Source organism: Lissotriton vulgaris, chromosome 6 (genome assembly GCF_964263255.1).
Source record: "Lissotriton vulgaris chromosome 6, aLisVul1.2, whole genome shotgun sequence".
NCBI lineage: Eukaryota > Metazoa > Chordata > Amphibia > Caudata > Salamandridae > Lissotriton > Lissotriton vulgaris.
Window position 1 is genome coordinate 317,015,267 of NC_141694.1, and position 26,990 is coordinate 317,042,256.

At 47.1% G+C, this 26,990-nt stretch overlaps 1 protein-coding gene across 1 annotated transcript in view; it reads left to right on the forward strand.

The window, feature by feature from the left end:
- NOL10 (nucleolar protein 10) overlaps positions 1 to 26,990 on the forward strand; it is a 742,763-nt gene that overhangs the window by 130,503 nt on the left and 585,270 nt on the right. Inside the window, exons 3-4 of the mRNA XM_086926337.1 lie at positions 2,758 to 2,856; positions 26,710 to 26,787. Coding sequence (XP_086782463.1) covers positions 2,758 to 2,856; positions 26,710 to 26,787 — 177 coding nt within the window. The remainder of the gene's footprint in view (positions 1 to 2,757; positions 2,857 to 26,709; positions 26,788 to 26,990) is intronic.

The following is a 26,990-nucleotide window of genomic DNA, read 5'->3' on the forward strand; positions in this document are numbered from 1 at the left end:
ATTCTGTTTTTCTTCACACTACTTAGGACACACCGCTGTCTCACCCTGCCGACATTGCAGTGTTGCGGATGATCTTTGCTGCTTTGCGGATGAACTTTGCCTGTGCCGGGGCCCAGAGCCGGCCCTGTAACCATGGCTGGCGTCCTGTGGTCCTCTGGGGGGACCGCCAGCTGGGCTTAGCTGAAATTTGCTTTCCCAGCGTAGGGACTGGATCATTCCTCCCATCCCCCCTCTGCTCTGGAGGACTGCTGCCCTTTCAGAAAGTTCTGTGAGGTCCTCTTGGAACTGTTTTCTGCCTCTCACATTACAGATGCCCCACTGGCTGAAATACTTTGCTACCTAGCATATCCCCCTCCTGCTGTGCTCGGGCAGCAGTTCATTTGCATGCAGTGAGCCCCTCCTCTTTTTTGTTTGTCGCAAGCGGGCTTGCACATCTGCAGCCAGACTGGGCTGGGCCACCCCTCTTGGCCCTTTGCCCCGGGACATTACGCTCTTGTGATAACTCTGCTGTGAAAATCACAACAGCATTGATTGAGGTAAGAGCGTGGAGAAAATGAATGACGGACAATAAATGCCGCCCCTTGGCTCCAACCATCACCAGTTTTTTTACCACTGCTATCGGGGCAATTAGTAGTGAAATTGAGTGCGTGGTGGAGAGTTTGGGGCCACAAAGAAAGCTCTGCAAATCATCTCTTTGAAAGTAAGCACCAGTGTTCCACAACTTCCGTGTCTGGCTGGTGATGACTGGTACTCTGTGGAAATTGTGAATTCATGTGTTTTCAATAGCGACTTGGAGATTTAATCCTATGACAGTCAGATTACTCGGAGTGAAGCCACCAGTTCACCGACCCCAAAGAAGGCTAAAGGTAGTAATAAGCCCCCTCCAAAACTAAAGTTGCCCCCAGTTGTGAAGAAAGCAATCCTTTGCAGGGGGTGCACTGTGAAATCGTCATAGACTGAGCCAGTTAAAGAAACCGCCAACGAAGTCTTGACACAAATCTAGTTTGCAGATATTTCAGATAACATTTTAAAAACGTACTTTGAACTAGTGCTGGCCATTCTAAGTAGTTTTGACTACCCTTCAAAAAAATTTCTGGTCAAGCTTAAGCAATTTGTTGGGCAAATCTGAACAAGCATTGGCATAACCAATAGACCTCGCTTTTGGGACCTTTTAAGTGTTTAGCCATGTAACAGTTGATGTTGTTGCACCAAGGATATAGTGCTGCATAACTAAATACTTATAAGGACCCAAAAGCTAGACTTATTGGCTATGCCAATGCTTGTTTAGACCCAGTGACTAGGCTTTCGGCTAAATATGGCGAGCGGCTACATCATGCTGGATACTGAAGTGTAGCTGTTTGATGTGCAGAAGCACCCGTGCCCAAACTAAACATCTGATCATGCAGTGTGGTATATTTCCTTTTTTTTTGACACAGTTGGGTGGGTGTCTATTTGGTTACACGAAGTTTCTGCAGAAAATGTAAATGGAACGAAAGTAAAGAGAATTAAAATTTGTGTGCGTGTATAGTGTGGGAGAGTTGTTATAGGTTGGGAGGATTTCCATTCAAAATTGGATTGCTAGAGAGATAATTGTTGAGTAATTGTGAGGACTTTCTTTGCAAATTTATTTCTGGGAGTGGATGGAATTTTTATCTGAGTAAGGTGCGTTGTGATGTGGATAGCAACAAAAGAGGATAACTTTAAAGTTGACTAAGCTACACATATTGGTGGTAGATACAGCAAGATCTTCAATTAGGATTGATCTGGATTTTCACAAAGGTTTTGCAGTCTTGTTGCTTGAATTACAGGAAATACATGCCATATGAACACTATATCCCTGTTCGTTTTTAAGTTTAGAAATGTTCTGCCAGTCTCTTTGGAATTTACATCCCTCTCCCTTTGTTTAAAAGTACAAATCTGTGAAGGAGTTCAGTGATTGTTCTTATGAATAGTGACGTATTTGAAGTCAACATACTGTCCATTGATAATAACTTTTATCTGAACTTTTATTAATTTGATCTGTACTGTCCTGTATGCGTCTGGAAGACTGTAAATCTTCTTATGGGCTTTAAACTATGAAAGTGTATTTCGCACTACACTTAAGTGTGGTACTTTAAAGTTGGCCTTGATAATTCTGCTACCAATTAGGACCATTTTGGCACACAACTCTGGCAGTTACTGGCTAAAGAAGTAGGGTAAAAAATCCAATTGTGTGGGATGTAAGGTAATTCAGTTATTGACATCTGCTCTCAGTTTGGTAGGTCTATTGATACCCAGTCAAGAAGCACTCTTTGAGTGTATTTTATTTTAAAAACTACCTGTAAGCCAATAGAAATCTCTTCCATATTGCATCTTTTTTTGTCTGTTTCTGTCAAAGTAGAGAACAGTAGTTTAGTGTCAAATGATCAGTCTGTCTAGATGTACCTTTACGCTGCATGAACGCCTTTGGCCTGCTTGCTAATCTGTCTAGGCACTTTTCTGAAAAAGTATACCTTTTTCTTAGGAACCTTTATGAAATTGAGGGATATCTGTGCATCAATACACACACGAGTTATTGCAACTACGGTGAACAAAACAAATCTGGACATTCAAAGCCCAGGCATTTTTGTGAATTTTAAAGATGAGATTTAATTTTGATCAAGCATGGGCCATATAGAGTTGAAATAGAGAAGTCTTGTTTAGGTCTAACCAAGTCTTGTGTCTCCGTTTTACAGGACTTCATGGGATAACAAACTCATTTATGTTGTTTTCTTGCAGATGTTAGGAGAAGAATAGAACTTATCCAGGACTTTGACATGCCCACAGTTAGTACAAATCTTAAGGTTTCAAACGACGGGCAGTATATCCTAGCAACTGGTGAGTATGTTGTCCTTTAAACTTAACTGATGCAAAAAGGCTTTTATACATGGAGATATGTACCATTATTTGTGTTCTGCAGTTTATATAAGAAACTGGTATCGTGTTCAAAATCTTGTCAAACTAATTTTTTATGGCCAGGTTTAAAAAGTTCACGGTGTAAACTATTTAAATAAGAGATTTTTTTCCATGGACTACACCTTTTTTTGGAGCAAAGTTTTAACATTTATGTGATAGTTTTCTTTGACTACGCTATTTCTGAAATGTATTTGTACATAATTGTGCTGATATGTATTATTTCATGTATGTAAATAGAATGGTGTTGAGCTTTGCATATTTAAATTATTTTGTTTCTTTTGGGAAAAGCAACTTATTGCCCTACAGAAACCGTGTTCCCTTTCATTATGGCAGTGTTCCCCACCCATTTCCTACCTACCCATTCACTTGATGTAGTACATTTCCTTCTTTACCCAGGGTGAAAAATAACTTGCATAACTGCTGTAAATATCTAGAAACATACGTTTTTGTCGTAGTACATGCAATTTTTATAGAACCAGCCCATTTCTAGCCCTGAAATGCCCATACACCTGACCCTTAACAATAAACTTGCATAATAAAACAATTCTTTTATACAAGTGGAATTTCTATATTCATTAGTGCCACCTATATGCGCGAAATTCCAGCATTTCTCATCTGTGATTGAGGATTGGAATTTTACATTCATTACTTCCTGTTTTTCACACCAACTTGACAAATGTTTGCAGATTCTGGCCTTAAGTATTATGATTTAAGTAACTTACAGGGTTTGAATAGGTATTGTATTTCATGTTAAAGAACATTTTCAAAATTAGTTGGTTCCATAAATAGAATTTTGTAAAATAGTAAAGTTTATTGGTTTTTATTAGGAATGCTCACTTAACCCTGAAGAAATTTTACGTTTTTTTTCTGCTCCTCAGTCCCGTATCCTAAAGGTTGAAAGCAATCAAACTAGTCACTTGTCTTTGCACTTATGATGTATTGTTTGGAAATGGTTCCTTTTATTTTTGTAATCCTTCTTCAAATATAACCGTAAAACCTAAGAAGGACAAAAGGCATAAAGATTAACCATTTGATAAAAGAAACATAATTACTAAATAAGGCGCTTAAAGAAATATAACTGAAATAAAGAATAATCTAAGGGACTGAATTTAATTTTTTCATTAAGCATTAAAATGTTACTCTGTCAGTGTGTCCTATATGGACAGAAATTAAGTCATGTTTGAATAAAGAAAGCAGCAGATGTAATGGCTGTAATATAAGTTACAGTGAAACAAACATATTGCATATAATTTGTCAGACACCCTAGGGTGCTGTTATTATAACCATTTGAAAATAGACTCCTGCACGAAACAAGCAAGTACATTTCACATTAAGTTAAGGGGGCAAAAAACTTGGTGATTCGCAGGTAATATCCATCAAAATAAATACGATGAGGGTAACTACTCTCGGCAGAGAAGAGAGTATTTATGGGGAAGGACAAATAGCAGAGGTAGGGGGGTAAGGGTAGGCGAAGGGGGGTGGTGAGCATAAGAGGGTACGGTCAGGGTAAACAGGATGGTATGTAAAAAGGGGGAGCGAAGTGAGAGCCAGGAAAACAGAAAGATAACCAATGCAGGGGAAACAGAAAGCAAGGTCATGGGAGGGGAATACAGTTAAGCCGTCTGGATCATACAGTCAATGTCCCAGTCATTTAATGTAGGGAGGACATCTCTGACCAGGCAGGCAACCAACCCCCTTGGATCATCTCCTTCAGCACCTTCGGGACCCCAGAATCCATAGGTTATTTCTATGTGATCTGTTCTATAGAGCTTCCACTCTGGATGAGAGGCTGGAAAACTGGGATTCAAGAAAGTTGTCTGCCCCCAGTAGTGGCATGATTCGGTGGTCACGCCCCAGATACATCTGCTAAGCCAACCTGTGAAGGCTGTGCAAGGTGAGCCTGCCTATTACTAGATTCCAACTGACAGCCAGCCCCGTTTGCATTAGTCCCATTAATTGAGGAGGCGTCTGTCAAGACGGGGGACTCCCTAGTAACCTCCATGGGCTGCACTAGAGAAGGGAGAGCCTGGGTTGCTGGGGCGAAAAGTGCTTCTTGGTCGCTCTACCCCAGGCTCTCGTTATACCACTTGAGGCAGCTGAAGCAGGTGGGTGGCGATAAACGAGTCTAATGTTCTCTGTGAACACAGAAACAGACCCCCACCCCATCCCAATAGAGCCAGCCACAGATGGGAACATATCAGCATTGCTACAGGTAGCAGCTTCATCGTCCATTCCTGGGGGCCCACTGTCCCACCTGGACTAGTCCGGGCCACTCTTGTCTCGATCTGATAGGTTAGGAGTGGCTCCTAAATATTGCATTGAGCTTATACCCCCCCTCCCCCATGCCCAGACCCTCGCAGCTGCTGTCTGTGTTATCCCCTGCTTACTGGGGATAAGCCGTTCCTTGACAAGCTTTGGTGAGAAGTGAGCACTAGTTACAGACAACCGCCACCCTCTCTCCGGTACACCCTTAGCCGACATCCTATAAAATGAATGACTAATGAGTCTGAACATAAGCCCCAATAAGTTTGAAACTTCACTGATGGTCTCTTTGTTCACAAAATTCAGCTACTGCTGATAGGGAGTCACTTGCAACAAAGTATACTACCACGTAACAAGCAAAGTATCAGTCCAGAAACAGATCCAGCTTCTGCCCAGTCTCACAGTGCAAATGAAAACAATGTAGTTGGAGAAGAAAAGGAAGACGTTGATGCTCTCTAAATACTTTGTAGGAGGGGGACCCAATCCTTCTCCTCACTGGAAAGCCACCAGAACTTGCTGGTCCAGCAACCAAGGACAGCTCCGATCCTCCAACACTGGAAAAGTGTGGGAACGTCAGCCGTGGTCCCGGTGCTGCTCCTCCAGCCTTTAACAACGCCAGAAACGGCGATCCTCCTTCTCTCCACAGCTCTCAACCACCACGGCACCGTTTCAAGCATGGCCCCCTCCGAGGGGAAAGAAGCCCGCTTCGTGTGTAGATAAGGCAACAGGAGGTGGTGGTGCGGGCTTAGGGGGGGTCTAACGGTTTCAAAACACCGTCCCTCTTCGATGCATCTCTCAAGGGGCCAGACCCACGGATTGACCGCACTCAGCAATGACCCACTATTTTTCTGGCCCTATGAAGCTATCACTATGATATCCTTTGATACCAAGATCCTCTTTTATTCCTTCCTTGTCATGGGGATAGTACCCGAACACCTGAGGTGGGCTTTTATTACCTAGTCTCGAACATTTCAATGACTGACCTCATAGCCATAGCCAACTATATGCTGGTTTCCAGTCTTCCATACCCCAGTAAATTCCTAAGGGAAGTCTTGACACTTATGTAGGAGTATGCAAACAAAAACAAATAAACAACAATTGCCAGTCAAGTGGACGTTGATAGTAGATATCAGAGGTGGTCTACCCACCACCATGAGTGAAAACCATCAGTTCTAACTGATTCATGTATGCCTAGTGTGACCAAATCAATTTACTTTAAAGATTAAAAAAAACAAGACATTAACCGCTCAGTCTTGGAACAGATGATGCTGTTCCCCAACAGTTTGAGTCAACCGATCAGAATAGGGACATTTGCATCAATAAACAGCATGCTTAAACATTTGTCGTTATCACCATTACTCTTCATGTATATCTGTGTGCACTGGCTGAACTTATTCAAAATCATCACCTTAGTTCCAGATGTACACATTTGATAAAGAGATAGCCCTGAACAAAAAATGGTCCAAAACAAATTTAAAATTGCAAAATGCTTAAACCACACCTACTTCAAAAGGAATCTTGTTTTTCTTCCCATAGATACAAAGTCGAAATCCTAGTAGTGGGTTAAACATAAAGTAGTATGACCCTATTTCTTTGCCTGCAGCCTTCGAAACTACCATGTCTTTGTTCCAAAACTTGAAAGATCCAGAAATCATTTTTTATTTACATGTATCATTTGTACTGCAAGTAAACACTTTTCTGTAGTAGGGGATCTCTGTGTATAGTCATAATCTAGTGAATAGTCCCGCCTATGTGCGTGGACCCCGGCTATCAAAAATTATCCCTTAAGTTGTCACAAAATGCAGAACTGCAAAGACACTTAAGAGAGAATTTAAAGACAGATAGTGCAGCCTATATCCACAGGCTACACTGTCCAGTACTTCAACTAGAAATTCCAACAAAAAAAACACACAAACAGCACAGCCTGCCCAGTTTCCTTCATAGACAAACTTGCCTCTACCAGTAAAAGCCTCTGGAATGATAGAGAGGAAGGCATGGACAGACAAGCCCCTTAGGCTGCCATTATGTGGCTTAAATAGGATACCGTGCCTTTAAGAGAACTTTCCAGAACTTCTCCCAGTATCCCAGAATGCACAGCAGGTCCCTTTTACTTTCAGTTCTTTTTTCCGGCTCCTGCTAACAGGACCCTGGTGCATTGAGCTCTCCCTTTTTCAAGGGTTTATTGGAATTTTGTGCACTTTTGGTTTTAAAAGTGTTTTTAGTTTGTGTACTTGGTGTTTCCCTTCACACCTGTGTATTTGTTCAGGCTTTTTAGGGCTCTAAAATGCCTACTCTCTTCGACAAGTGCCCAGCATGTGGAAGGAAGAAGTCCAAGACTGATCCACACGACGTCTGCATACTCGGTCTCCCTGTTGCACATGTCCCTGAAGAATGTGACATCTGCCAGAACTTTTCAGCAAGGACCCTGAGGGAAAGGCTGAAGATTAGGCTTCAAGGCTAGAGGATAGACGACTGCAGGCTGCAGGTGGGTCTGGGCAGGCTGGGAAGGCTCCCTCTGCCTCTGCTGAGGCATCTGGGGGGCTCCCCAGAGGCAGGAAGCCCAGCAAACGGTCCCGGTCTCCGTCGGCGTCGATTGCATCGACGACGTCGAGAGGGATGACGACGGTGTGTTCCCCATCTCCCCGGGGCTCTGGGTCGAGACGGCGTGAAGGATCGACGTCGAAGGGCCTGGTTAGGCCGCCGTCGAGATCACCGTCGATGGATTCTTCGTCGTCGACGTCCGCGTCGAGCCATTGACGTCGAAGAAGGAGCAACAGGCATCGGCGCTCGCTGTCGAGGCGACACCGCTGGTCGCCCTCGAGAAGACGGTCGGCGTCGAGACCTCGAGAAAGCGGTCGGCGTCGAGAAGGAGTCGACACTCATCGTCCAGGACTGAACGTTCAACGTCGCGGAGGCGCCGTTCGGCGTCGAGGAAGAAGCGTTCGACTTCGCGGAGGCTGCGTTCGACGCCGGAGTCGCAGAGGCGACGTTTGACGCCGGAGAAGCGACGCTCGGCGTCAAGAAGAAAGAGATCAGCGTCTCTGAGACTTTCCAACTCCCCTAAGCGGCGCAGAAGGAGTTCTGGTGCCAGAAGTCACGCTGGGTCTGGAGGAGGACGCTGGAGACGGCGATCACCTACTGGAGGGGCTGGTTCGCAGTCCCCTCCCCCGAAGAAGTCATCGGGCTCGGTGTACTCGGTGGTTTATACACCACCTCGGCCGAAGACGCCCCTACCTCCTATACCTAAGGAGGATCCTCCCATCAACCCTACGCTTCCACCACTTCCTCCCTCGGGACAACCACCACCACCGCTTCCGCCTCATGTGCCCGCCCCGCCAAGGTTGGTGTCACTGCCTCCACTCCCTACACCGCCTAAGAGGACGCCTAAACCAAAACCCCAGGATAGGCCACGGAAGACGCCTCCGCGGAGACCTGCGGAGCGTCCAAGAACTGGAAGATCACGATCTCGTTCCAGAAGGAGGGAACGATCGCGGAGTCACAATAGGTCACCCACGAGGTCGAGACGACGCCACAGGAGGCACAAGTCTCGTTCCCATACGGGGTCTTCAGAGACCAGGGACTATTCTCCGACTTTGTCGGAGTCACCGGAAACAAGGGTGTCACCGGTTGACGATCTGGTGTCCTTTCATGATGTCCTGTTAAGAGGTGCAGCAAAATTGGGCATCTCGTTGACGGTGCCCACACCCAAAACATCGGTGATCTTCGAGACGCTGCACCAGAAACATCTGTTTCGGCCATTACTACCACTGGTACCGGGCCTGGAGGATCCGGCCATGGACCTTTTTCTCATCACGGCGGTGACTAAGGCGGACCCCTCGAGACTACAGAAAAAATACCGGTCTCCCGACTCGGATCCGGCTTTTTTAAGGGTAGAACCCCCTCCAGACTCTGGGATAGTGACGGCGGCTCGAAAACAGCATGCCACCACTCCGTCATCCACAGTCCCACCGGATAAGGAATCTAGATGGCTGGATTCCGCGGGGAGGAAGGTTTGTGGGACGTCGGCGATTCCATGAAGGCAGCGAGTGCCACGGCCTTGTTGGGGCAGTATGACCAAGCCCTCTGGGAATCACTCCAGCAGTTTGTAGAACACCTGCCTCGTGACAAGAGAGAAGATTTCCAGGAGGTGTTGAATGAGGGGATGTTGGTGGCGAATCAGGTCATCAGTGCTGCGGCCGATTCTTCCCTCCTGGCGGCGCTTGGTTTCTGCCGTGGGATTAACCAGCGAAGACACGCCTGGCTCCGCCTCACGTCGCTGAAACCTGACGCACAACAAAGGGTTGCCAATTTACCATTCTCTGGTGAAACCCTGTTTGGGAAACATGTAATGTAATGTAATGTAATGTATAGGCATTTATATAGCTCACTGCTTACCCGGAGGGTCCCAAGGCGCTTCGACTGCTGCGAAACCCTTTGTGGCTTCCCTGAGAGATGGTCCCTTAATGGGTATCTCCAGGGTGAGACCAGGCATCCCCGGCGGTCTGGTGGGGCCGTTAGTGAAGATGAGGCAAGCTAATGCCCAGAGTTGCCGAGTGTGATCGCTGATCAGAGTGGGCACCGAGGCGAGAGAATTATTGCGGATTACGAAATGGCCCGCATGAAGGCGGAGGCTGAAACACTCATGGCTGTGGGTCTGGAAAAGCCCAAGGATAACAAGAAGTTGTACCGCCTGTTCCAGAGACGGTTCGGGGGACAGGGCAGAAGGCGTGGCCAGGCTTCGGGACAGCAGCAGCAACAACAGCAGCAGTTCCAAAGACCGTTTCAGAAGCGCCAGAAAGGCAGAGGCGGCCAACAGTCGGCAACAGCGACCAAAGGCCCGGCCAGGTCTAGGCCCTGAGCGCTTACTTCCCCTGCATCCGTTACCCACTCCGGTGGGGGGAAGCGTTCAATTTTATCTGGCAGAGTGGAGAAAAATTACTCAGGACAAGTGGGTGGTGAATATTGTTTGCAATGGATACAGTCTTCGGTTCACCCGCCCGCCTCCATCGATTCCTCCGGTCAGCGCGCAGTGTCAGCTGCTCGAGTGCCAGGCGGAGGCCGATCTCCTGTTAAGGAAAAGGGCGATAGAAGACGTACCTCTGTCTCAAAGAGGAAGAGGTCTGTACTCCCGGTTCTTCCTGGTTCGCAAGAAGGACAAGAACGAGTTCAGGCCCATTCTGGACTTGCGACAGGCAAACAAGTGGATTCGCAGAGAGAAGTTTTGCATGCTGTCGTTGCATCAGATTTATCCTCAGTTGCAACAGGGAGACTGGCTGTGTGCAATAGACCTACAGGATGCGTACTTCCATGTGCCCATTGCACACAAACACAGGAAGTTCCTGCGATTCCAAGTCGGCACCAATCATTATCAATACACAGTACTGCCATTCGGACTGAAGTCTGCGCCGAGAACATTCTCGAAGTGCATGGCGGTGGCAGCAGCACACCTGAGGAAGAACAAGGTGTTCATCTACCCGTACCTGGACGATTGGTTGATCAAGGCCTCCTCCTTCTCGGAAGCTCAAGCACACTTCCAGAAGACGTGCGTTCTCTTGAACAAGCTGGGGTTGCACATCAACATGTCCAAGTCTGTACCGACTCCGGTCCAATGCATACAGTACTTGGAAGCCTCCATCAATACGCTGTCAGCAAGCGTGTCTCCTTTGGAGGACCGACGATTATCACTCCTTCTGAAGGCTCAGGCTCTTACGACCACTCCATCTACAACAGTGAGGACGGTGTCTTCTCTACTGGGATCGATGGACTCTTGTATCTTCCTCACACCACACGAACGACTGCACATGAGACCGTTGCAAGAGTGCTTGGAGGATCTGTGGGATCAGAGGAAAGGATCTTGGGACGACAAGATACGACTGTCTCTGCATGCTCTTCAGTCTCTAAAGTGGTGGTGTTCAGCGGAGAATCTCCTCAAGGGGGTTCCCTTCCACAAGGACATTCCCACTCAGACTATTGTGACGGATGCTTCTCTCCACGGTTGGGGGGCGCACTCCGGAGACTTACAGATTCAAGGAACGTGGTCCCCGATGGAGGCCACGTATCATATCAATTTCCTGGAACTCAGAGCTGTTCACTTGGCAATGAAGGCCTTTCATCCGTCCTTTCAGACCAACTCTCTGCTTGTACAGATGGACAATACGACCACGATGTATTACCTCAACAAGCAGGGGGGCTTGAGATTGCGCACTCTGTCGCAAGAGGCGCAGGCGATCTGGCACTGGCTTCTGGCCAGAGGACTGACGATAACGGCTACCCATCTGCCAGGTGTGCAGAATGTTCAGGCGGACGCACTGAGCAGACTGATTCAGGAAAACCACGAATGGGTCATAAACGACGAAGTACTAGAAGTCTTCGCAAGGTGGGGGACTCCAGACGTAGATCTGTTCGCCACCGCCGAAAACAGCAAATGCCGAGACTTCGCCTCCAAGTACTACCAGCAGGGGACGCTGGGGAATGCGCTATGGATCAACTGGTCGAACAGCTTTCTGTACGCTTTTCCACCCATTCCCCTGATTCCGGCGGTGCTCATCAAGCTGGCCCGGTCCAGGGCGCGGATGATCCTTATTGCCCCGGAATTGCCCAGGCAGTGGTGGTTCACGGACCTGCTTCACCGGTCTCTCCTTCCTCACATACGGCTGCCGTGCAGGCCGGACCTTCTCACGAAGTTCGGGGGCAGATGTTGCACCCCAATCTCTCGTCTTTGAGTTTGCCGGCATGGCTCCTGAGATAGTGCAATATGGCCATTTTAATCTGCCCGTAGATTGCATGGACATACTGAAGGAGTCTAAGCGACCTTCCACTCGGACTTCCTATGCTTACAAGTGGAAGAGGTTCTGTATCTGGTGCAAGTCCAAGAACTATAGGGGGCGCTAGGTTGCGCCGCACCAAGATGGCCGCACTGGTGTGAGGCTCCGAGCGACCGAGCGCTTCAGCCTATCCTGCAAGGATCCTGACCGAGCAAATCCGCTCCAACATCGCCCTGATCACGGCGATACCCAACTTGCCCCGGGCACCTCAGCCTGGACGTGCTTGGCGGTCGGAGACAACCGGAACTATCTGCGAGGCAGAGAAGGGTGCCCTCCTGCGCGGGCTTGCCTCGTCAGGAAAGTCCGGCGCTTTGCGGCCTTCCCGGCGCGGCCTTGGAAGCCTGGCCTACGGAGTGATTCCCACCCACCGGACGCTAAGAGAACGGCTGCGCGCCCGGGAGGACTCCCGATCACTGCTCAAGGTGAGAGACGCCTGAGGGCTTCTTCTGCTGCCTCTCCCCCCGGCGCTATTACTGATCAGAGCTGTGCCCGCTGCCCTGCCGACACCCAGTCCTCCCGCCATTTTGGGCCGACTGTCGGAACGCCTGGGAGGCCCTGAGCGTAGTCCTCACATCACTACACCTCCCCTATTGCTACCCTAGGGTGGTGCTTGTCTGGTCGATTGCCGCTGCTGCCCACCGCCTGATGCATTTACGGCGGTACTCTCCCAGCTCCTTCCATCACTGCAGCTAGCGCCCACCTGCCTGTTTCGTCCTGGCCGCCTTTACTGACACCTCGACGCGCCTTGCTGCTTCCATCAGGACCACTCTGCCTACCTACTCTCCCCTCTTGGGAGACACCTCCTGGTCCGGTGAGACCCTCTGCTGGGGTCCCTCGCTGCAGTGCCTGCCATCATATCAACGCGTGGTGCTGTCCACATCCGGATACTTCTCCTGAGACGGGCAGGCTTTTCGGATCCTCCCCTCCCCCCCCTCCAGCCCTGGATGACCGCTTGGCCTGCTGGTGGCTCCTAGTAGGCCCCCTCCTGGAGCTGAGATTGCATCGTGGCCCGGCGCGAGATCAGAGCTCAATGCGGTCACTGCGTGGGACGTAGGTCCGTGGTGCTGCTGCTCCTCCGGGCCTGCTCTGCACGCCGCCACTTCTCCCAAGGACCCCCAGACCATCCGGAGACACCTGCCATAGCCTTTTACTCTCCGCGCTTTACTACGAGGGCACTCCCCGGTGCACATCTTCCTCTCCTTCGCTTTGCCTCTCCTGCGCTCTGGCGTCCATTTCGCCCCCTACATCGCGGACGCCCCCTAGAGACATGGCCCGCAATGATGCACGCCAATCCAAAATTCCTTTTGATTCCAAAAAGACTTCCAAGACGGTGCCAGAACCTGACGGCGATCCTCCTACCCCGACTCCTCCTGAGGACGACTAAAAGGCACTACTACTGGGCATGAAACAAAGCCTGTCCACTATTGACGCCAAAATAGACACCATCAATGTGCGCATGGACAGTGTGGTCTCTAAGCTGGAGCAGCATGACACCCGCATGACAGAAGACAGGATTTCTGTTCTGGAAGATGGAGCCACCTCAACAGGTAAACAAGTCACACAAATGGGCAGGCTGCTCAAACTCATAGCGGACAAGAACGAGGACTTGGAAGCGAGGTCTCGCCGCAATAACGTCAGAATTTTAGGCCTTGCGGAGTCCACCAACACAGGTAAAATGGAGACCTTCTTGGAGACCCTTCTCATGGACCTGTTTGAGAAGGAATCCTTCTCCGCACATTTCATTATTGAACGGGCCCACAGATCCCTGGCGTCGCGCCCGCCTCCTGGAGCTCAACCTCGCCCTATTATTGTACGCTTCCTGAACTATAGAGACCGAGACGCGGTGTTAAAAAGGGCAAGAGAGTTGGGAACTGTGAACTATTGCAACACTACTCTCTCCTTTTTTCCTGATTTCACTCCCTCCGTCCAGGAAGCTAGGCGCAAATTTACAACGGTTAAAAAGAAACTCCAGGCGCAGGAGATCCCATATGCCATGCTGTACCCTGCCAGGTTGAAGGTAACATTTCAGGGCAAACATAATTTCTTTCAAAACTCGCAACAGGTGAAAGACTTCCTTAAGCATTGTAGGAGGGAGCGGGTGGTGACGATACTGCGCGGCGCCTATCTAGGTCACAATCACCAATGTCTCAACAGGACTGAGAGCCATTACTGTGGTATTGTTCCCTTTTCGCATAGCGCGCACTGACCATTGCCTAAACGGAACCTGTTTCTGTGCATTTTGTTTTGGCCACTTGATCAGCACGGGATCTACCGGTCCATGATCTACCTAAGTGCTCGGTCACCCACCTCCATCCCACTTTCGACGACTGGTTCTGACGGGTTGTCTGTGGGTGTGAGTAAGGGGGTGGTTCGGCTAGTCTGATGCCCCTAGTTTCGGTCCCCCAATGGGCGAGCCCCTCAACACCCCTTCCCCCCTGTGGGTAGGGATATGTGCCATACTATTTCTAGGTTTTAATTTGTCTTGTTTTTGGGATGCTGGGTGGGGGTTGAATTCCCGGCCAGTTGGGGTTGCCGGCGTGGGTGGGAAGGTTTGTTTTTACTTCACTACTGCTGACGTTGTATTGCTTGTTCTGCTGTCCCTGGGTGGTATCTGGGGGGGGGTTTATATGGGGGAATTGTATTTTGTTCAAAGTCTAAATGTGCTATGGTCTTAACTGTGAGATTGCATGCTACTGGATTTATCATATACCTGAATGGGTGACATAGAGGGTATGCTACCGTCTCACCAGTTTCAATTGGTATCGTGGAATATCCGAGGGCTGAATAACCCCAGGAAGAAGAGGCAAATTTTAGGATACCTCGATAGGCAGGGCATATCAATTGCTATGCTTCAAGAAACACATTTACTGTCAGATAGCTCGTCCCTATTTGCGTCCGGGTGGGCCTCCAGCAGGGTTTTCGCTTCCTACTCCAACTATGCCAGGGGGGTTACGATCTTGGTTAAACGAGGTGTGAAATTCATACCTGCTGGGACGGAGGTGGATCCTGGTGGCAGATACTGCATGACCTGGGGTAAACTTCACTCACATACTGTCCTCTTTGCCTGCTACTACGGCCCCAATGTCGATGATACCACCTCGCTGCTCACAATGTGGGGTAAAATTCAAACACTGGGCATAGGCCATGTAATACTGGGTGGGGACTTCAATACTGCCGTGGCTCCGTGCTTGGACAGATCTCACCCTCAGGCTGCACACTATTCCCAAACCCAACGTGCCCTGTCCTCCTTAGTTGCTGAAAACCACTACATTGATTCATGGCGACACCTGCATCCTTCCCTCAAGCAGGGCACCCACCACTCTGCAGTACATTCCACTTGAGCGCGTCTGGATTACGTGTTTCTATCGGCAGGCCTCATTCCCTGGTTGATCAAGGCCCGACACCTCGCCAGGACTTTCTCTGACCACTCCCCGGTCCTCATATCGCTACGCATTCCCATTGAGACTTCCCCGTATCTGAGCTGGCGCCTCAATCCTTCCCACCTCACGGACTCTGCCTTCAAGGCGGACCTCGAACAGGACATCCAAGACTTTTTTGACCGGAATGTAGGGTCGGTATCGGACCTCACCGTGGTGTGGGAGGCCTTTAAGGTCACCGTTCGGGGATGGTGTATCTCTAAAGGGGGTGGAGTCCTTAAATCCCTGCGAGGTGAGTTTCGTAAACTCGACTCTGAGCTCCGGGATCTGGAACAAATCATTTCTCGCGAGTCCCGGGACCACTCTTCCAACGCCCTCCTTCGGGAAAAGCTGAACGAATATGCTGAGGCGGCGGATAGGGAGTGCAAGTTCCTCGGGAAACAATACACTGCGTGCGTCTTTGGTGAAGGAGATAGGCCCGGCAGGGCTCTTGCCTCTGCTGTCAGATCCCCTAGATATAATATTTTTGTCACCACCTTGCTGGATGAGCATCAAATCCCACAACGTGACCTCTCTGAACAACTCCGCATCCTTACGACCCACTACTCCACTCTCTGCACCTCACACAGATCGGCATCTATTAATTTGCATTCTTACCTGGACGACACAGCTATTGCATGGCTTGGTCCATCCCAACAAAAATTCCTCCACCATATCCTCAAGGTGGATGAAATAAAGGACGCCATCATGTCCATGAAGTCTGGCAAAACGCCTGGATCTGACGAAATGCCAATCGACTTTTACAAAGCATATGTTCACATTCTTGCCCCAATACTGCAGCAAGTTTACTATTCTGCCCTCGAGGGAGGAACCCTACCGGCCTCTATGCGTGAAGCCCTCTACACATCTCTCTTGAAACCGGGCAAGCCTCCGGAACACTACAACTCCTATAGACCCCTCTCTTTGCTCAATACTGATGTCAAAATCCTAGCGAAGGTCCTCGCGTCCCGCCTGAACCTGCTGATGGAGCGCCTAGTCCTACCTGACCAGGCAGGATTCGTCCCCAACAGGGCGACTTCATATAACTTACGCACCCTTCAAGCCGTATTTTGAGACATAAACCCCAGATGCGAGGCTGCCGCTGTGTTCCTGGACGCCACTAAAGCGTTCGATTCCTTTGAGTGGGATTATTTATTGGCCCTCCTTGAGCGCATGGGGATCCCATACAGCTTCCTAGATTGGATAAAGCTGTTCGATAGCAAACCGTGTGCCTCAGTCCTACTCAATGGGGCCCGATCTGCTCCCTTTGACATCCACAGAGGCACCAGACAAGGATGCCCCCTCTCCCCTGTCCTCTTCGTGATTGCCATCGAGCCGCTGGCAGCCAAACTCCCACAGCATCACAATCACCGCTCTCTAATATACTCTGAGCGTCAGCTCCTAGTGGCACTATATGCCGATGACATAACCCTATACGTCAATAAACCGCAGGAAAACCTTAACCCCCTTTTACGCGAAATTGCCAAATTCGGTGCTATTTCAGGAATACAAATTAATTGGTCAAAGTCGGCCCTATTTCCCTTAACAGAAAAAACCGTGCACTTCCCCCTAGATTATCTCCTGATATGGGAAACCGAGGAAATAAAATACCTAGGGTTTGTTATATCCAGGAATCGAGAGACCCTCATCAGGGCTAATTATGGCACGTACTTGACAAATTGACTGATACTATCACCAAGTGGATCGATCTCCCGCTTTCTATGGCGGGGCGCGTCTCCCTTATCAAGATGGTAATACTCCCCAAATTGTTATACCTCTTTACTAACATACCATACAGCCCCGGCTTCCACTTCTTCCGCGCCCTTAATTCCCAATTGTCTAGACTTATTTGGGGTGGCAAACAAGCCAGGATCAGTCCAAAGACGCTCATGTTGCCTTATCACCAGGGTGGGTTTGACGTCCCTAACTTGTCAGCGGTACTACGATTGTGCCCAGGGCCACTTCGTTGCGTACTGGTTGCACCCTCCTCCCTTCATGGCCCATCTTGCGGTGGAAGACGGATATATGCGCCCCGTGCATCCTTCGGGCTATCTATATACCACGCCGGGTGTGTCAGACCGGGACCCCACTACAGTGGACTGCACGGTTCAGGCTTGGCGACGGCTAGCTGATCACATGGAGGTCACGTTTTTATACTGACCATGTATGCCCCAAGCGCATGACCCCAGATTGCGAGTAACTTGTGAAGAGATAGGGCGTAAACTGCTCACGAAACTGGTGATCCACACATGGGGTGATTTATACCTCCAGGGGCAGTTACGCAAATCGGTGCAATTCTTTGGGGAGAACACCCCCTCAGTCATGGATACCTTCCTTTACGTCCGACTGCGACAGAACATTGAGGCAGTTACTCCAAACTTCCCGGATGAACCGGACATCCTGGCCCCCCTGCACTCACTCTTACAAACTGACAACCCCAGACATGTTGTGTCTATGCTGTACAAACACGCCCAGCCAGCCCCATCGCCACCCCCGCTCAAAGTCCGCAGTGAATGGGACAGCGACCTCGACTCCCCGCTATCTGACGATCAATGGGAAGAAAGCTGCTCGCACACTAACGCTGTGACCGGTAATACTCGACTTAGGTTGATCCATTTAAAATTCTTCCACCGCATTTACTTCACTCCTTCCAAACTATTCCGATTTGGCCTTCGTGACACTGACCATTGCCTCAGATGTAGGGCGGAGGGTGCCGATTTCTTCCATCTGGCGTGGGCATGCCCTGCAGTGGCGGACTATTGGTATGCCATCTTTAGAGCGTTGTCGGACATGGTTGGGGTTGATATAGATACCTATCCGTAGACTGCCTTGTTAGGTCACATGGTCCCAGCACTGAAGTCCCATAGAAAATGTTTTGCACTGGGCCTCTTATTAGCCAAACGCCATGTAGCCTGTAGATGGGGCAGAGGCCGTGCTCCTAAATTTAAGATCTGGCTTAATACTATGTCAACTGGGCAAGATCACCTCCACAATTATGCCGAACTCTTACCACACAAGTCACGTCCCAAAGACCTATGGGGCCCCCTTACTGCATACCTCCTCCGTCAACAGAGCGAGGAGCATTCTGAACCATGAGTCCATACCCAACCTCCCTTTCCTCCCTCCTTCTCCATTTTCCCTTGCCTCAACACTGCTCTGATTGCCCTCCTGCCTGACCTTTGACCCCCCCCCCCCCTCTTCCCTTTTTTCCCCTTCCTCCCCTGGGTATTATCCTAGATGTCGGCTGGCCTGCACACTATGTCCTGAGGCACTTTACCCAAGGCATCCTCCTGCCTCCTTTGCCGGTTGGGGTCTCTCTGCACCTCTTGGCTACTCCTGATGCCCTGCTTTTAGCTGCTCTGCGGCACACATTTCATACCGGACTGCACACTCCTGTTACTAGCACGTTACACGTAGCACACTTACACGTCCTTTGCACTTTATTGACCTCACAGATTTGATCAAGAAATATCCCCCCCCCTCCTTCTCTCCCCCTTTCCCCTCTCTGCCCTTCCCCTCCCGTGCCAGCCAGAAGTGTTCAGTAGGCGCGGAACATATTTCCCTTGATGAAGGTTACGCTTCCTACTACTTAACATTGCATTTTGGCTCCTCGACCCTATGTCCTTTAATCCACATGCAATGTATGGTGGTATATCATAGGAGGGTTTGTTACAGGTTTGGTTTCTGTTTTTAGGTTTTAAAAAAAGTGATAAAAGAAGCCTCAAATGCACTTTGCCTGTATACAGTATGCTTCCACCCTATGGTTTATTTTACCTGACATACCTGGCTATACCACCTTTCTATCGCGGCCGGCCCAGCTGGGTTGTAGGCAACATGCTGTGTCTAAAACCTATTGTCGTATATTCTTTTTATGAACCTTCCTTTGACTCTATTTATATAGCTGCCGGCCTGCAGACGCAGGTTGTAGGCGTGAAGCTGTGTACTGCCCTATTGCTCTTGTCATCAATAAAGGTTTCAAAAAAAAAAAAAAAAAGTCCAAGAGCTATGACCCGACGACGTGCAAAGGAAGAAGTCATCCTTCCTTACCTTCTACATTTGTCGCAGTCTTGCCTTAATGTTCATTCCATTAAGGTTCATCTCGCTGCATTGACTGCCTACAGGAAATGCCCTCCACAGACTTCCTTCTTCCAGATCCCTTTGATCAAAGATTTTCTGGAAGGCTTGAAGAAAGTATTCCCTCCTGTCCGGCTTCCTTCGCCTTCATGGGAATTGAATGTGGTGCTGTCCAGATTGATGAAGGAGCCTTTTGAACCTATTCATAAGGCTTCATTGCAGCACCTGTCCTGGAAGGCGGCGTTCCGCGTGGCCATTACATCCGCACGCAGGGTGAGTGAAATTCAGGCGTTGTGTTGCCAAGAACCTTATACTGTATTTCATGCCGCTAAGGTTGTTATGCGGACTCGCCCTACATTTCTTCCCAAGGTTATTTCTGATTTTTCATGTCAACCAGACCATAATTTTACCTAAGTTTTTTCAGAATCCTTCATCTCCAGCGGAAAGGTCTTTACATTCCATGGATGTTAGGAGGGTGTTGAAATTTTATCTGGATAAAACCAAAGATATTCGTAGGTCAGACCAATTGTTTATCAATTATGGATCGGTCAGGACGGGTCTTGCTACCTCTAAGCAGTCCATCTCTAGGTGGATTGTGTCCTGCATACAACTGTGTTACCAAAAAGCTAATAAGACCTTAGGGGGTAAACCTAAGGCTCATTCCTCCAGGGGCAAAGCTGCCACGACTGCTTTGCTCCGTAATGTTCCAATTGCAGAAATCTGCTAGGCGGCACTTGGAAGTCGGTCCATACCTTTGCTAAGCTTACTGCCTGGACACTGACACCAGGGCAGACGCTCAGTTGGGCAGGCTTCGCTGCGAAATTTGTTCGCACAATAGTGGTCTTAATTCTCGTTCTCCACCGCCGTTTGGTGTGGGGATGGGCTTGCCATTCTATTCACTAGATTATGACTATACACAGAGATCCCCTACTACTGAAGGAGTAGTTTCTGTCCTGTAACTCCAATTCTGTAGTAGGGGTATCTCTGTTATAGTCATAAGCGCCCGCCCTCCTCCCCGGTGGAGAAAGATATTCATGTAAGGAATGCTACAGGTCTGGCGTGTTACGCCTTCAAAAAGAACTGAAAGTAAAAAGGACCTGCTGTGCATTCTGGGATACTGGGAGTAGTTCTGGAAAGTTCTCTTAAAGGCACAGTATCCTATTTAAGCCACATAATGGCAGCCTATGGGGCTTGTCTGTCCATGCCTTTCTCTCTATCATTCCAGAGGCTTTTACTGGTAGAGGCAAGTTTCTCTATGGAGGAAACTAGGCAGGCTGTGCTGTTTGTGTGTTTTTTGTTGGTGGATTTTCTAGTTGAAGTACTGGACAGTGTAGCCTGTGGATATATGCTGCATTATCTGTCTTTAAATTCTCTCTTAAGTGTCTTTGCAGTTCTACATTTTTTGACAATTTAAGAGATTATTTTTAATTGCCGGGGTCCACGCAAATGGGCAGGACTATTCACTAGATTATGACTATAACAGAGATACCCCTACTACAGAACTGGAGTTACAGGACAGAAACTACTCCCTTTGAAAGGATCCAACTTTCTCTGAAAGTGTGCCAATTCTTGAAGAAGCACATGGAGGTGAGCTACCCAGATTACTACTAGTTTTGGCATCTCTGGGCTATGTGGTCTATAAAACATATCCAAACTATAGCTTTTAGTCCAAATATACAAATTCCAAATCCTGGTTACACGGCATTCAAAATTATTATATTCATTACCTATAATATGCCATTGGGCATATTCATTCAGGGGGTCAAATACGCATTTAAGAAATATCTTCCGCATACTTGAAAAGTGGATTTGCAGAGAATCAAGAGCCAATAATGACAAGGACAACACATTCCTGGTCTCTTTATATTATATGAACTGTCATAGTACGGACAGCATGAATCTAACATTTCTGGGAATTGAACACCTTGTGCCTCCTTAGAAGGGAGTGCATTTGATTTTTTTATTTTTTCTGTTTTATCTATCTGAAACTTGATCGATTTCCTGTCTTATAACAGCTTAAGTCTGTCTAATAATTGATTATTAAATGTCATTGTTTTTAGGAGTTTACCTAATAATATCACTAACACATGTATAATGCCATAACTTACAGCTCAATTAACATTTGCTACAACACAATATTATGACAGATATTTCATGTATAATAACACGTAAAATGTTCTGCATCTCAAGTGAAAGAATGCAAGCAACCTAAGATAGCACAGGTATCAAGCAATCATGACAGGAACACATGGATGGACATGCAATGAAAGAAAACAGAGTATTATCTCTTTTTTTAATGACTACATGCAGTTTATGTGATAAATGCAGCACTCACAATGCATAGAGAAATCAAACATACACAAGATAGTTACAAGAAATAATAGGATATGTCACTTCCTAGGCTCTTTAATTTGTCATGTTCACATATGATACATGTTGTGTTTAGCCGGGTAGACAATGTCTAGAAAAAATTGTTTGTCTTTCTTAAAAAAATGTAGAGTGGTATTTAATTCCGTTCTTTCGTTAACAACAGTTTGAAAAAGTATATTGAATAAAACAAAACACCTCTGTGTTGAGATGATACGTCTATAAAAACAAGACACTGAAATTGGACACGATCTCCTAAATAATTGTAGTGTCCCCTCCACGGTACCTTCTAGAAGTTCCAGTGTAACAGTTCATTTGCTGCATGAAGTACTTCATGTGGGAATCATAACATCCAAAACTCTTGATGCAGTTTGTAAGAGTAAGTTAGCGAACAAAGGTCACACCTGCAGATAATCAAAAGCTCATGGAGTTAACCTAGGAAATGGGAACTAGCAGAAACAAACCAAACACACCTTGAAGTCACTTCACTGGCACCACTGGTGGCCAACATCAAATTTAAGACTCCATGTACCTTACCCAAATGTCTTGCTCAGCTGCCCACACTGTAGCCTCCAATCAGGAACTTCTGGTCAGCCATTGCTGTGACTACCTGTCAACTAAACGGCTAAAACATAAAAGGAGAACTCTAGGCGTAGAGCCCTTGGCCTTATACTATCAACAACTAATCTTTAATTCCTTCCCGCCAGCAATGAGGGTCCACCTGAACTACCCATCCTTCAGAAAAAGTAACTGAATATGTACTGAATCCTACTGTGCAAAACAGACTCTGAGGCATTTCATACTAAATGCCTCATCTCTTCCACAATACTAACTAAACTCTGGGACAGCTGCCATTGACCCCTGCTGACCAGTGATGTGTACCGTATGAATCTTATATATTCATTTTTTTTTGGCTTCCATGGAGTAGGACTTTCTCCACTGACGCTCAGCGTTTTTACATTTGGTCTTTTCAAGCTTTAAGGAGTCGTTAAACCATGGGGCAGGTAAACGTTGGTTTATACCCTTTAACTTGGTCTTGGGCAGGCATGAGTCGATGGCTGCCAAGAGCCATGTTTGGATAGAGGCTGATAGATTTTGCACTCTTGAGTTGGTGCATGGTATCGTGTCTTCTAGTAAAGTATTAAGAATGTTGATATCAAGTTTTTTCCATTTCCTAACACACTACCAAAAGCTGTGTGGCAGAGCTAAAGCCAATTTTGTCTGCACTAAAATCACTGCAGCCTTAAACCAATCTAAAACTCTTTTTAAAACAGTTAAAGAGCTGGCCGGCTCAAATACCTCACCAACTCCACCTGATTTAAATAAAACACAATGCAATCAACTAGCTGCCTTTTTTGTAGACAAAGTTGATCAAATTTATCAGGCCATCGAACTAAATCAGAATAAATACGACAAAGTTCACAGTGATATACGTAATTCCCCTCCTAACAGATCATGCATCCAAGAGGCCACTTTAGACACCACTTTTGGCAAAACTCCCACCCTCTCACTAAACACTTGGCCTATGCTTAACGTTGAAACTGTTACCGACCTTTTAAATACGATTAAATCGGGCTCACCAAATGACCCTCTACCATGCCCCATCTTAAAATTACTCAGTAAAAAAGCCTTATCTACTATCACAGATCTTTTAAACAGCTCTTTGCAGGAAGAATGTGTGCCTCAGGATTGGAAGCATGCAATGATTCATCCACTTTTAAAAAAAAGCTGATGCAGACTCTAAGGTACCCTCGAACTTTCGACCAATATCTCTCCTCCCTATTTTTGCCAAAATTCTGGAGAAACATGTCCATCGCTGTCTCTCACATTTCATAACCATACATGACCTGCTACCTCCCCATCAGTCTGGCTTCCGGGCTGGTTTCTCAACGGAGACCACCCTACTAGGTGTGACAGAGAATATTTGTTCGATGATAGATAAGGGTGAAACAGTGGCACTGGTGCTTCTTGACCTCAGTGCCGCATTTGACACTGTGTCACATGCAGTACTAATAAAGACTCTTCACTCTTTTGGCATCTGTGGCTCTGCCTTAAATTGGATTAAATCCCTACTTGAGAACAGAACATTTCAAGTCTTTTCCCATTCTGCTTGTTCTGAAACCCACACCTTCAAACACGGAGTTCCACAAGGCTCAATTTTAAGTCCACTACTTTTTAATTTATACATGAGCCCACTCGCAAAAATAGTTGAGGAGACCGGCTTAATAATGTTCTCTTATGCTGATGATTCTCAGCTTCTCTTTTCCCTTCCACCATCAGGCAACAATAATCCTTCCACATTAAGCCTAGGATTAATGAAAATTGCAGGATGGATGCAAAAAAACTTCCTGAAATTAAACGGTGAAAAAAACGAACTCATCATTTTGGGAAAAAATAAAGAACTCTGGGGACCCCAGCATTGGCCCTCTGTAATGGGCCCTCCTCCAACTCCAACTAACCAGGCCCGGAACCTAGGCTTTGTTGTCAATGACACACTCAGTATGCTCCAGCAAGCTATTAAAACATCGGCCACCTGCTTTGTCATCTTGAAGTGGTTAAAGAAAATCTGTTGGATGCTACCGGATCACACTAAAAAAACTGTCATTAACGCCTTAATAACATCAAGGTTAGACTACGCAAATGCGTTCTACTTGGGGGCCAACAAAGCCACAGTCCGCAAACTGCAAACTGTGCAGAATGCAGCTGCAAGACTGTTAGGTAAAATTCCTATCCACTCGCCCACCACCAAACTCATATGTGAGTTGCACTGGTTAAAAATTGAGAACAGAATCAAATTCAAATCTTTATGCTTCATGCACAAAATCTCAACAAACAAAGCCCCTAAATACCTACAAAATCTTGTACAAAGTTACCTTCCATCTAGGACGCTGAGATTTGCAACAGCTAATAAATTTGTTGTTCCCAAAATAAAACTATCACGCATGGGAGGCAAATCCTTCGCCTACCTTGGTCCCTCCTTGTGGAATTCCATGCCACAAGCTCTGCGCTCAGAGGCTAATTACATCAAATTCAGAAAAGCCTTAAAAACCTGGCTATTCAACATCTAAGTCAGTCGTCCGATTAATCAACACTGAATCACAGCGCGGGGAAACCCTTTGTTGGGTAGCTGTTTGCGCTATACAAGATAAATAAATAAAAAATAAAAAAAAATCTAATGGCCAGCGTATACCCATGCAAAATTATTCCTAGCCACATATTTGATTTTAAGTATGTGCCGCGAAACCCTCACATCCACTCATTCTGTGAATTGCACATTTGTTCTTTGCCCCTAAACCCCTCACACACTCTTCTTTACAACACAACAAAATATAGAATGGTACATGACAGATTAGGCAATAATTACCACAACTTTAAAAAGTACCACTGTGGAACCATTACCCAAAGACTAAGGGGGTCATTAGGATCGCAGACTGACTTGAGTCCGTCCGCGACCCCTGAGGAGGAGGGAACGTCCACAGGGGCTGCGGTGTTCCCTCCGTTCAGATTAGGATGTGACCGCCAGGGTGGCGGTCACATCCCCTATCTTTAACATTGCGGTGGGTGCAGCTTCAAGCAGCACCCGCCTCATTGTTAAAAATGCATGCATCGCATTTGCGTGCACAAAGCGGCAGGCACCGCGTGGTGCCTGCTGCTTTGTGCACGCAAATGCAGGGGGGGTACCATAGGAAGCCAACCTCGGCGGAAAAGCTGCGGACGAAATCCCAGACCCACCGCCATATAATCTGGCGGTGGGTCTTTTGAGGCTCAGCAGAGGATTCTCCGCATCCTCCGGGACTGCGGTGGCTTCCGCCGGCCCGGAGGATGCGGAGAATCCTCCATCGTAATAGGCCCCTTAGTGTTCGTTTACCTTCTGCAAAAAGGTTGAGGTATCCTAATTCTGGTCATAAACAGAATTAATTCGGAGAGTTGTAGACACAGATAGATTCCTCACACCCTTCCTTTTCAGAGTATTTCTGTCTGTTGTCACAAGTGCCGAACGTGGTGTTAATTTGAAATACTTCACTGAAGAGAACCAACTACTCTATCCTCTTTGTGGTATCCCCCATGCCCTCCTAAGCGATCAGGCATCATTACCCTCGGCCAGATGAGATCTACTTCCATTGGTTGAGGAAAAATATTTTTAAACTTTGCAGACCGGCTTTTCTCTAAGCAACCTTATCCTTTGGATTACCGGGATGCTCATCATCACAGGCTGATCAATACAGATTTTTACTTTAACTAGCCTCCACTGTGTGGTCTGTGTTTATATTGCTCGTTTGAGCAATCTACACTGACTAGGCTTCTGCACTTTCTGGGGACGATTAGAGACTCCCAATATCATTTAGATTGTCTGAGGAGAGACTGGTTAAAGAATTAATGATCTGTAAAATGCACATACAAATATGTTCTTAAAAGAGTCATTCCTCATAGAGCAGCGAATGGCAGGTCCTGGAAGGAAAAAGACAGAGTTATTGTGATGGGAGTGTTTGGGTCTTACCTGTGCCTTGTGAGACATTGGAGTTTGACTGTGTAATGCATTTGCTTTTATTCAGATTCTAGGTCTCACAATTAAATTGATGAATAAGAGACCAAACATTAATCAAACCTGGGCACGTAGCTTCAACTTACATTAATGCATTTGGATTCCACCGGGGTTTCAGTAGTGAAACTTGTGTTATTTCAATGCATGCAACAGAAAGGATTTGAAAATAAATGAGTTGTGACCAGGAACCTTACAATTTCTTTCCACAATAGATTCATGTGAGCATAACTATGCAATTCTTTTTAGGTAGTTTGGCATTTGTCTACTATGGGATCATTTTGTGTTTCAGGAACGTATAAACCCAGGATTCGGTGTTATGATACGTATCAGCTGTCCCTGAAATTTGAACGGTGCTTAGATGCTGAAGGTCAGTATGCATGCCATGATATGATACTTTCATAAGAAATGACAACGGTCTTCCATCCTTCGATTCTTCCTCCCTCCCTTCCATCCCTTTCTTTGTTCTTCCCATCTGTTGTGTTTCGTGATATATTCTTTTTCTATGCTTTCTCAGGTAACTCATGTGTGTTATATTAATATTGTGCTATTCAATAATGCCCGGTTTTATTT